Source organism: Polypterus senegalus, unplaced genomic scaffold (genome assembly GCF_016835505.1).
Source record: "Polypterus senegalus isolate Bchr_013 unplaced genomic scaffold, ASM1683550v1 scaffold_434, whole genome shotgun sequence".
Taxonomy (NCBI): domain Eukaryota; kingdom Metazoa; phylum Chordata; class Cladistia; order Polypteriformes; family Polypteridae; genus Polypterus; species Polypterus senegalus.
This window is the reverse complement of record NW_024385934.1, coordinates 5,196-17,529: the sequence shown is the minus strand read 5'-3', so window position 1 is coordinate 17,529 and position 12,334 is coordinate 5,196. Positions and strand designations below refer to the sequence as shown.

The window sequence follows — 12,334 nt, the reverse complement described above, 5'->3', positions numbered from 1 at the left end:
GAGATGGAGAAGGCAAAGTTGGAGTTCTGATTGAATATTTACTGATCAAAAGAAAAGAGTCAGGAAGGAGAAAATCCATTTCAGATATCCCTGTGGCTCTTTTTAGGCTCTTTTCCTATTCACATAAAGGCCTAAATTTATATTATTTTATTGGAAAGACTGGCAGGGTGCAGCTCCTGCCTTGCCTGAATTTCTTCTTGCAGGCCTTGCACATCCATGCTTGCTTTAATCTGTCCGCCAGTTTGCGCTTGTTTTGGCGAGCCTGATTATTGATAATAGGTTCAAGTGGCTTGCCATTTTTCCACTAATTTTTACAAATAAATTTGATTTGGCATTGGCTTGAAGGAGAGAGAAAGGACAATGATAACTTTTAAAACTAAGGTGATTGTTTTACAGGATTGGCAATAACTCATTTTTTACTTTTTCTAATTTTATTTTTTAAATTTTAAACTGAGCTGATCTGTATTTTAGAATACTTTTTGTATTCTTTTACTAATTTTTTTAGAATACTTTTGTATTCTTTTACTGATTTAAAATATATAACTGACGGATTTCCAAGTTGGCCCAGTTTCTAATAAAACAAGGCCTCGGTTATTGGAAAACGTTTTTGCTCATGAATTCTATCCTAAATACTGAAATGCCTGCTAATTCAGCAAAAGGACACAGGTAACTAACAAGATGATATATTATTTATTTAGAAATAATAAACTTTTAAGTTATTCATAGTTATATTTTAGTACTCATCATAACTGTGAAATCAGGCCACAGTATTCTCAGAAAGACCCTTCATTTTAGGAGGGCAGGGCCTAATCTATTTGAAGGACTCTATGATGATTTTTAGCCGTATTTGCTAAGGATAATATACTCTTAAAGCAAGTTGTGCTGCAAGATGAAGTAATGGAGCCCTTGCATTCCATGCAAATGGAACTGAATCCCTCTCCTTTTTTCTGAAAAGGAGACAGCTGACATTCTTGTCAGAAGGGTTATCAAATTGACTGGGGCTTGGTCTGCTGCTGTGAATGGGGCAGTTGGATATTGAAGGACTTACTTTTTAATTTATTTTTTACAAAATTTGTTGCTGGGATATGATAATTGGGATATGAACTGTACACAACAGTCATCCTCCAAAAGCTTGCACACAAATGTCTGGGACCATGACATACCTAAAGAAAAGGTTTCTGTATTTTATTTTTTTCAGACAGGCAATGACTTGCTCCTTCCCAAAGGGGAAGACTGTGTTTCTATTCAGAAAAATAATGTCTAAAGAGGCTGTGCTACAAAATAATTGTAAGATGGATGTTTTATAATTAAATTAAATGATCTTGATTTGCAACTGTGGAATGATGCAAATAAAATATATTATGTCTCTCAAGAAAATATATACAAACATTTTGAGAGAATATTATTATGAAATTGGAGGGGGCACAATGATTTTTCTTTGTAAATAATGAAGAAACACTATCAGACATGTATACAAGCACACCGAATTGTGCATCACAGGACTGTAGCTCATGGTTTTCTTGTACTGTATATTATTTAAAAAATATACTGCCTTCACACGCTAATGACCTGGATCCTCAGTGTGTAATATAATCTAGAGAAATGGAATGTGTTATTGTGTTTCATTTCAAGTTATGTGTCTATCATTCTTTTGTATTATTAAAGATAATTGGTGTAAACTGTTGCATCTTTTAATGCTGTGCATTGTTTGAGCTTTCTGTGTTGAGGGAACAGTACCTAACAATGTAAACACTGTAAATGATATTGTTTTTCAATGGTTAGGTAGAAAACTCTTCTAATTTTGCCTGGCACATACTAGAAGATTGTATAAATTACATTTACGTTTGCTTATTTAGCTGACACATTTCTCCAAGGCAAATTGCAACATTTATGACACAATTGGTTCCATTTCTTTTGGTTTTTCCAGCTTGAGCACAGGCAAGTCAAGTGACTTGCTCAGGGTCACACAGTGTCAGTTTTAGGGATTTGAACCAAACTGAGAAGTGTTCAAAATGTGGGAGTCGCCACATACTGTATTATGACAGATTTTTCCAAATTTCATCCTCTCATCTGTTCTGTTATTGGAGTACACACATAAGATTATGTCCACAAATAACTTCACACACTAGCAGATTTACACTTATGTTTCAGACACTCCATATCCCCTAAACCTGGGATCTTGCAGAATTTCTCATAATCAAAAGCATCAAAACGGACATAACAGAGGACAGTCAAATTCAGATTGATACAATAGTTTGTGCATTATTTATTATATATCTGAATGATGCCAAGGCTGGGAAGATAGGGTCTGCATGGCTTGTACATCTGGCAATGTGAGTTCTTCCTTTTGCTTCTTATCGGCTATCTTTCTTTCATATGTGATGTCAACATGAATTAAAAAAAAAAGTGTTTCCTCCACTCTACAGGATTGGAGTTGTAAATATTGAACTTTTTAATATTTACAGTCTAAAACTGGGATGATTCTGACTAGCTTGTGAGTAAATCAAGGGGTTAAGATAAATCATTCTATACTGCACATTATAGATGAATCTGGGAAGATAATCATTTAAGATCTGACTGAAACTGGGACACATTTTGTGATTGTCAGAAGGGTTGAATCTGGTCCAAAATCTGTCTGATTATCCAATAATGTTTACCTGGCAATAAGCTCCAATTGTAATTGTACAGCTAACCTTGTGTGTGCCTTACAAGTGTCTCCATTGCAGTTTCCTAAAGTTTTTATTCTCGGTGATACAGCAGGTCAGAAATGTCACTGCAAGGAGATCACCAAAAAAGGATTTTAAACAGCCCACCGTGTTACTGGCCCATTTTAACAACATGCCTCATTGATTATATATTTTAACTGTAGCATTTCTAACGCATTTCTGTATAAAGAATCGATCAGGTGGCAGTGCTGCCCTAATTTTCCATGTTTTATAGAAATCAAGTTAAACTACCATTTTGTCTTAGCCAGAAACGTGTTGCCACTTGTTGAAATGAGGAGGCAGAGTGAACAGTGAATGCATCTCTGTTAAATGAGGATGGAAACCAACTACTACTACTACTACTAGTGAGAAAACTAGATCAAGGACGTCATACCGAGGTCTGAGTTCCAAACATTTTTTTAACTGCTTTATTTAATCACTCTTGCGGTTATTGGAACATTGCATTTATTTAGATCTCTTTTTCCTGTTCACCTTTTGCCTTGACAAAAAACTGAACATTTTGAATAACACCAGAAAGTTATGTGAACCAATAAGTTCATTATCCTTAGAATTGGTAATTTTTCAGTTGTTCCACTGTATTGAACACACATGGATGCAAACTGTGTCAATTTAGGTGATCCACTGTTGGCTATGTTGATAATGTCAGCTTATTTTGAAAACAGAGGATGCAATTAGACAAAAAAAACAACTGAACTATGTTGATGGAAAATATAAACATTGAATCCTGTTTCTATGTAGTCTGATTTTTTCAGTCAAGTAAAAACTTAATTTCTGAAAATTTGGACAAAAGTACTAAAGTGTGCTATCAGCAAGAAATGGCTTCTAATTAAGACACTGGTTAAAACTAAAGCCTGCAGACTTTACAGGACTTGAGTAGAAGGTAACTGAAGTCAACTGATGAGGACTGATAGCCTGCAGTGCAATGGCACAAACATTCCTTTGTATCTACAGTTGAGGGCTCTCGCTGCATTTGGTAATAGAAAGTTGATCGCTATATATAAAAAAACAAAACTGCATTATATCTTTTCACTCTGCAACTCCTGAAATGAAGCACATTCCACTAAGGTAAATAACTCCGACCAAATACTCGGCTCAAGAAGCAGAATAACTACAATATTAGCAGAATCATTACAATATTAAAAAGATTTAACTAATTGTCTTTGTAAGGGACACTGGTAACGTGTAGAGGTAGGTAGACCAATCAATTTAATCCTGTCCCAAGCAGTAGTCTCAAGGTGCTTCTGGGAAATCAACAGCAATTTTAGGCAAACCAACAGAGATGCAGTATAATCCCCCCAGAATTTCCAAGGTCAGTCGTTTGTTCTCTCCCTAAAAAACATTCAGTGTGAATAGCAATTTGGTGCATTGTTACATGGCCAAAGCAGCTGAAATAGCTCCTTGGATCTAGCATTGTATTATTCAGCTATCACTGGGAGTGACCCTAACAAACCTGTACAGGTACCTCACTTATATCTGCAACCTCAATCCTTATCTCATTACCCAGAACTCATGTTAATAGGTGAGGCTGGGGATGTAAACTGGTAGGTAAATTAAAAGTTTCATCTTAGGACTGAGCATGCATTACTTGCCTTTATGACCTTTGATTTCAGTTATGGACAAAAGCATTGAGGTACTTTACTTCACTGATTTATGGTGCTCTCTTCTAACCTGCAGAGCCATTCTCTTCCCAGGACATATCTTGACCTTGTATTTGGAGATGCTATTTCTCATCTTGATCACAAAGCATCCAATGCATGCCAGAGACTAAAGTCTTATTTGACCAAGAGAACAAGATTTTCTGCAAAGACCAGAGATGTTTGCACCCTGATATGCTGAAGAAAATCATGAACTGGGACAGATGACAATGAATACCCTTCAGAAAATCCTGCACCCACTTTGAACAAACAATGTAAATACAACTCTTACTCCAAAGAATTGAGACCAAATGACATGTACCTGCAGACCTGAACCCCACACGGAGGGTGTCATTTACCAAAAGATCCATAAGAAATTTGACAAACGAGGAGACCGCTCACTCCATCAAGCTTGTTTGTTTAGCTAATAGCTAAGCTGTCCCAGTTTCTCATCCAGATTATTTCTTAAAAGTTGTCAAGGTTTCTGCTTTAACTACATGCTTTGATAGTTCTTCCAGATTCCTACAACCCTTCGTGTAACGAACTGTTCCTAGCCTCCGTCTTAAATATACTTCCCCCATTATCTTCACTGGTGTCCTCCAGCACATGATTCACCCTTGAGCTGAAAGAATTCTGCTGGATCTACTTTATCAATGCCTTTGAGCATTTTGAAGAGCTTGATTAGGTCCCCACGGAGTCTCCTCTGCTCAAAACTAAACAGGTTTAATTCACAGACTTTGTTGGAGTGACCAGAACTGCTGCACAGTAAGAATGCTTAGCAATAGGTACTGCTTACTTACAATATGCTGAAAAATTTCAGACTCTCCTGCATGCACACACACTTACACCACCAATGCTATGGATGTGTGTGCATAAATAATAAGGTTATTATTTATTTGGATGACGTCTTTACCCAAGGTGCCTTACAACATTTGATAAAACTGGTTACATTTCTTTTGTGTTTGAAACTGGAACACAGGCAGGTGAAGTGACTTGCTCATGGTCATACAGTGTCACAGTGAACTCACAATCTCGGGATTTAAAATCCAAAGCCTTAATTGCTATGCCACACTGCCTGCCTATACCAGAGTTTGGAAGTCAAATGCCTTCTCCAAGACTACAAGTTGCATATCTTCTTCTTCTTTCAGCTGCTCCCATTAGGGGTTGCCACAGCGGATCATCTTCTTCCTTATCTTTCTGTCCTTTGCATCTTGTTCTGTTACACCCATCACCTGCATGTCCTCTCTCACCACATCCATAAACCTTCACTTGGGCCTTCCTCTTTTTCTCTTGCCTGGCAGCTCTATTCTTATCATCCTTTTCCCAATATGGCCAGCATCTCTGCTCTGCACATGTCTAAACCAGCACAATCTCGCCTCTCTGACTTTGTCTCCCAACCATCTAAATTGAGCTGATCCTCTAATGTACTTCTTTCTAATCCTATCCATCCTTGTCACACCCAATGCAAATCTTAGCATCTTTAACTCTGCTACCTCCAGCTCTGCCTCCTGCTTTCTGGTCAGTGCCTCCATCTCCAACCCATATAACATGGCTGGTCTCACTACTGTCCTGTAGACCACCCCTTTCACTCTTGCTGATATCCATCAATCTGTCACAAATCACTCCTGACACTCTTCTCCACACATTCACTTCTCTTCCAAAATCCTCAATCCCTATTACTCTGTAAAAGTTGCATATATGCAGGATTGAAATAAAACTTCCATGACCCCACTAATACCTGTGCAAGGGCCAACAGCTTGTGATTAATTTCGTGGCCAGCACAGGGTCTGCATCGTTCCACCAGGATATGAGGTTAGATTATCACCCACATTCTGCATTCCTGTATCATGGCATAGGCAATTCTAGGGAGGTCCAAGTGCATGGTCTCTTTTGGCCATAAACCTGTGAGGCAGGAAATGAGATGTCATTTAAAATGTTTAACTCTGATGTCTTTCGTAATGTTTTTTCCTCACTGGGATACCATTAAACTATATATAATTCTGAATGGTTTGGAAATATCCTACCAATGGACCTGCATTCAAAAAAATAAATCCTTGCCTTTTTATCCCATTAAGTGACAAATGCACACTATTAACTGAAAAAAATAGTTAATTAGCTATATGAGAGAATAGAGTCTTAGACTTATGATTAAAAATGCAGCATTTCCTCAGCAAAGACAAACTGATCCAGCTCTGTGCTCAAGTGTGCTTTTATTCCAGAACGAATGACATTTACAGCAAGACACCTGCATAGAGGATACTGCTGTGCTGCAGCTGCCTCCTGTTTACTGAAAAGGTCTAAAGCTGAAGTAAACGAGCTAATAAAAGGGACAAGTTAATAACTATAAATATAAGCGACTTAAAATTTAAATGTGTACATTCAAAAGAGTATATGTAATAGCACAATATGCATTACTGAAATGTCGCAGGGTTATACAGGTACATATTCGATGTAGGCAGAATTACTTAATTTACCTTTAAATAGCATCACATTCCTCGCATTTTTTAAGTCTGGAGCTTGTCGTTGTTTAAATAGAAAAAAACCATCAAGAGCTTGTTAACGCACTATACGATAATTCAATTGACAATTTACTTTTTATGGGGAATGAAGAGTATCAGTAAGGACACTGCATTCACAATATAAAAATTATGATGTAAGAATGCCGAATATGTTTAATTGTTACACAACTGCTCTAGTACGCCATTGTGTTTCAAGCTCGGCAAAAGCACTGCATCAGTAACACAGGGCAGTTAGATCCAAAATGGCGCCTGTTCCCAGAAGTAAAACAGTTTCTCGCCCTCGAGCGTTCCACTACACATCGGCTGACATCTTCGCCGAAATATAATTGGGCGAAATTCCCCAAGAGGATTCAGATTCTATTTCTTCATTGGGTACCGTACAAGCCAATCATTTGACACACCTTCTGGCGGCAAATCTTGCGGATCCTTGAAATAAACTGTGCGGAAATGTCAAGCATCGCTCGATTGTCATTGGCTACATTAGCATTCAGTTTACTTTTGCCGAAATTTTTATTGGTTGAAATGATTTGTGGCGCTGCCCCGTGACTATAAAAATGCTGCCATTGCCGGTACACGTTTTGTTCGGAACCAACCGCACAGGGGTTTGGACCAATATATTTTAGGCTCCAAGCTTTGATTTCCCCCCCTTCATTAGATCCAGGGTCATTGAGGTAGTTTAATCATGGCAAGACAACGAGTTTTTTTCGATTTAGAAGCAGACGGAAGACCACTGGGAAGGATTATCATGGAGGTATGTTTTATATCCTCAAGTGCAAAATATAAGTAATTTAATTTGCAGCACTTTTTTTCTATGTAAGATCTATCGTTTAGAATGGTGCTGTTTCTGAAGTACAGTTTACGTATGTGTGGAATCGGCTAAAGTGTGTTTTGCCGCATTTCCGGTTCCAAGTGTGTAGTGGAATTGTCAGCTTTTCCTGTAGATGAATTTGTCAAGTTCAAGACGGTAGTCATATTTGATACATCGTGTTTTGTTGATTTTTGTGATTAACAAGTAAACCAACTGTTTGGTGCTCTTGCTATTTCTGCATTGCAGAGGTAGAGGAAATTATGCCCGCTATCTAAGGATTAGTTTTTTCCCGTTTCCTCTATCCTTTTTTTGTAGGAAGATACGGCGCCATTTCATTGTGGTGCAGCGAATGCAGTTGAGGGGCCATTTTAGGGTGAAGGTGGAGCATTGATTTAACGTGATTAATGCCGCTTTATTCTATGCAGCAGAGTAGCGATAGCTGCCGTGTAGTGCTTATTGGCACAAGTGATGTATTCTCCCCGGAGACTACGACTAGAACACGAAGGATGGCCGAGATGCTAACTGGCTCCTAAGTCAGGGTGGGTCTCTGTCTTTGTTCTTCTTGGCTGCGATAGCTTCTAGGAAAGCGCAATTCACGGTTTTGCTCTCCGGGATTCTAAGTTTACAAATATTACAACGCTGCGTTATTTAAAAGTAGTTTGCCCATTCGGAGGGCTATAGTTAATTTTAGATATTGGCTTTTATTTTTAGATTTTTTTTTTCCTCTGCACGCACTGCGCATATTCGAAAACTCGAGAAAAGCGGCCCACAAATGCAGCGCTCGAGCGTCTTACTTCCTATTTGCGCGCGCTCTCTGCGCAGCTCCGATGTGACTTGGGTCGCGCGCATTCTCCACGTGCTGCTTTCAGAAGCGCGCACTATATCCAAGGGTGTGTGCCGAGTTGGATTACGCCTACTGTCGCCTTTAATAGTAGATGCTGGTTAGTACTGTACCATTTTATAAGCCCCCTTTTCCTGAGCATTGTGGTCATTAGTTATTAAAAAATCTTCATAGTTCAGTTTCATATTCTTAAGCCGCTACTCATTTTCATTATCTGAATTGCTGGTGGATTATGGGTTCTCAAGGTGAAAAAGCACACATTGCTTTCATCTTTCCTGAAATGCAGTTATGTTAATCGATATTAGCCAGTGCTTGGTGTGTTAAATGGGCTTTCATAATATCTAACACTTGCAGTTGAAGTTATTTTTTTTTTTTTTGACAATTAACTGGTCATGCACAAATGTTAACATTTGATCAGTGGTTGTCTTTCCCGTGTATAGAACTTTTTGGGCTTGCTGAGAATCTCATTAAAGTGTTAACCTGCTTTGAGCAAATTAACCTAACAGACTTGTAAAGATTGGACTGAACTGCTTTTGACAATTCAGTGTAGCATTTTTCTTGTTTGGAGATGCCTTATCCAAAGTGCCTTACAACATTTCATACAATTTTTTTTTCCTAAATTAAATACTAGTGAAGTTACTTGCTCATGGTCACTGTACCAGTTGGTTTTCAATTTGCATCCTCAGGGCTTGAATTCCAAAGCCTTGTGCAGTGTGTAGGTAGTGCATGTTGATTTGTAACATGCAGTTTATGGTTACCCAAGTTCAGTTTGATCTCGTGTGTGTAATATATAATATAGTATTTGTATCTTGTGGTATATTGAGATTATTCCAAAATATTACTGTATTAAGTTTGTATGGTTTACTTGTGTTTTTTTTTTCTTGTAGCTCCGGGGTGATGTTGTTCCAAAGACTGCAGGTAAGACATTCTTGCTTTGCAAGCTTTTTTGCAGGTGGAGTTTAAGTTGTGCCTTAAAGCACTTGTATCCAAGTTGTCCGGGAGATGTGTGAATATGGAGTTTTATTCCAAACAATTTTATAATATCTGTTTTATGGTGCCAAAGCATAATTAAAACTTGGTCAACTTGCCTTTAACTTTAACATTTGGCTACCTTTTAAGTGCTATTTGTCTCAAGATGCCTGCTGGGGGCTGGGTGTCACTTGAGCAACTGCTCCCCCAGTAGTGTTTGCACATTCCTCTGTATTGCACTTTAATTGTTTTGTGTTAAGTGTGCAACATCCAAAGTTGCAGCTTTAAAAGCTTAACTGTGCTGCAAAGTTTGGTTTTTTAATATATTTAAGGTCAGCAGCAATGAAACTGATGTAGCTGATTATTGGTTAAAGTTTAAGCAAAAGGGGGGCCTTGCTATTTAAACTGCTTTAAACTAAGACGCTCACTGAAAACAGCAATGTAAATTAATATGCTGCCCTCAAAAGAGATGGAAAGATTAGTGATAGTACCAAAGGTTTGTTGGATGGGGGCCAGGGTGGGTTGTAGGAGTTTCTTGGATTTGGTTGCCTTCCAAAATGACACACCCATACTTAAGTATTCATAATATGCCATTATGCTCAGTGTTAGAATTTGTAGGGCAAAGCATATTGCAGTTTCCATATGTAGCTTAGGCCCAGCAGCAGTTCACAAATAGCATTGCTTTATCATCCAAGTCCCTTTGTGCAAAGTCAGGGTAATGTGGTGTCTGACCTAGAAGGTAACATTGTAGACATTGATTCATGTTTTGGCAGGTCACTTAGAATAGACTATCTGGGGCATCTTAACATTTCCAAATTTTTGAAATCTGTGCTGAACTGAATTTGTTAAAATTAACTGGCAAGTGAGAATTTCTAAAGCCTCTACTTGCACAAATCTAGATTGCTTCAGGTGCAGTGTGGCTTGTAATAGTTAAAAGCATCTTGAGTAATCAGTTAAACTGGTAGTTTGTTCACTGCTTCCTGTGTTTACATCTAGTAGTCCTTGGTGTTAATCAAGCTGTTTAAAAATCTTTTTGTAAGGTGGATTTGCATAAGGAGGTGTTTGATTCTTCAGTGTATTAGAATGGATAAAATTGCAGGAGCAATCTTTCCCATGACATTCATGTCCTGTCCATTTTGGGCAACTGGAGAGCTAGTGTTTTGCAGAGTGTAAATTTATCCTATCCATAATCCCTTTAAACTGAAGTGCTGTTGATGAGACATGTTTTCACTGTCTAGTAATAGATCTTGTGATGAGGGCAGAAAAGGCAAGTTCTGAGTTGGGCATTTAGAATGACTAGAATACATCTGTGGTATTCTCATAAATGGGTCATTATGGCATTTTCTCTTTCAGAAAACTTCCGTGCTTTGTGCACTGGTGAAAAAGGCTTTGGGTACAAAGGTTCTACATTCCACAGGGTCATTCCAGGTTTCATGTGCCAGGTAACCCAATACCCTTACATTAGTTTAAGGAATGTGTTCAAGAAAGTAAGTGTCCTCTTTCTTAGGGTGGGGACTTCACAAACCATAATGGAACTGGGGGCAAGTCTATTTATGGCAACAAGTTTGCCGATGAGAACTTCACCCTGAAGCACACAGGACGTGGTATATTATCAATGGCTAATGCAGGGCCGAACACCAATGGCTCCCAGTTTTTCATCTGCACTGTTGAGACTCAGTGGTAAGTTAAGCTGCATGAGCAGGTTGTTGTATAATTTGGTGTTCCATTACTTGGACCCAGAGCTGCTTTTAAAACAATTTTGCAGTTTTTAAAGGTTTCTTCTCTTGCAGGTTGGATGGAAAACATGTTGTGTTTGGTTCTGTGGTGGACGGATTGGACGTCATTTCCAAGGTAGAATCATATGGCAGTCAAAGTGGCAAACCCAGTAAGATAGTCAAAATCGGCAACTGTGGACAGCTTTGAGTTAACCAATCCAGCTTCCTGATGTGATGAATTCCTGACATACCCTTGCCTTCCCCAGATGCATCCCCTTGGTACCATTGTCCCAAATATTTAGCTGCATTTTGTGACAGTTGAATTTGTTTTTTTTTTCAGTCTGTGTAGACTGCAGGATTGTTTATAAGACAACTTGACAAATTAAAGAAAATGACCAAGTGATTGATTGTTGTGTAGTTTTAGGGAGAGGGTGGTGGATGTAATGGGTCTAAACGTGTATTTCTGACTTTAATGTGCTTGAACCACTAACGTAGCCACATATAACACAAGGTGCTTTGGATTACTGCAGGATTTGAAAACTTATCTTCATTCCAGAATTTTCCCTACTGCCCTTTGAAGCCTACAGCGCTTCGTGTTCTCAAAGGGTATGAAACTAGCTTTTTTTTTTTTTTACACGATTGATCTGTCTTCCTTGGCTGAAGCAAAGTGTTAAAGTACAGTTTACTGGAAGATGCAAACCTAACTAGAGCAAGTGAATTTGAATGTTTTCACCCAGTTAAGTAGCATTTCGCAAATGGCATGGAAAACAAGTCTGGAAGAGCAATTCTCATTTCATTTAGTATTTGGGTTGGTTTTTATTCACTCCTTTACACTAAGGAATTTGTAGCTTTTCTTGCTAACTACAATTCACATTCATGTCTTTATAAAAATATCACGGCATGATCAACAGCAAAATTCAGTACTGCACACTCTTAAGGTTATTGGGGTGGTCTACCTTTTACCAACTACAAAATAAGTAGTCATTGTGGGGTGCATTCTTGTCAGTTTGGATTTTGCTTTGGCTCTAAATGTTGAGTGCAGGCTTAAGTAGGGAGGGGGTAATCAAGCTTGGTACAGAATAAATGTCCCTAGTGTGAATACACCCTTATTGTGAAATTTTC

General features: G+C 38.3%; 1 protein-coding gene across 1 annotated transcript; it reads left to right on the top strand.

The window, feature by feature from the left end:
• Positions 1-7,443: 7,443 nt before the first annotated feature.
• On the top strand, positions 7,444-11,599 carry LOC120522484 (peptidyl-prolyl cis-trans isomerase-like). The gene is made up of 5 exons (XM_039743410.1): positions 7,444-7,630; positions 9,416-9,446; positions 10,851-10,939; positions 11,005-11,177; positions 11,288-11,599. The coding sequence occupies exons 1-5, from the start codon at positions 7,562-7,564 to the stop codon at positions 11,418-11,420; spliced, it is 495 nt and encodes a 164-aa protein (XP_039599344.1). The 5' UTR covers positions 7,444-7,561; the 3' UTR covers positions 11,421-11,599.
• Positions 11,600-12,334: the final 735 nt, after the last annotated feature.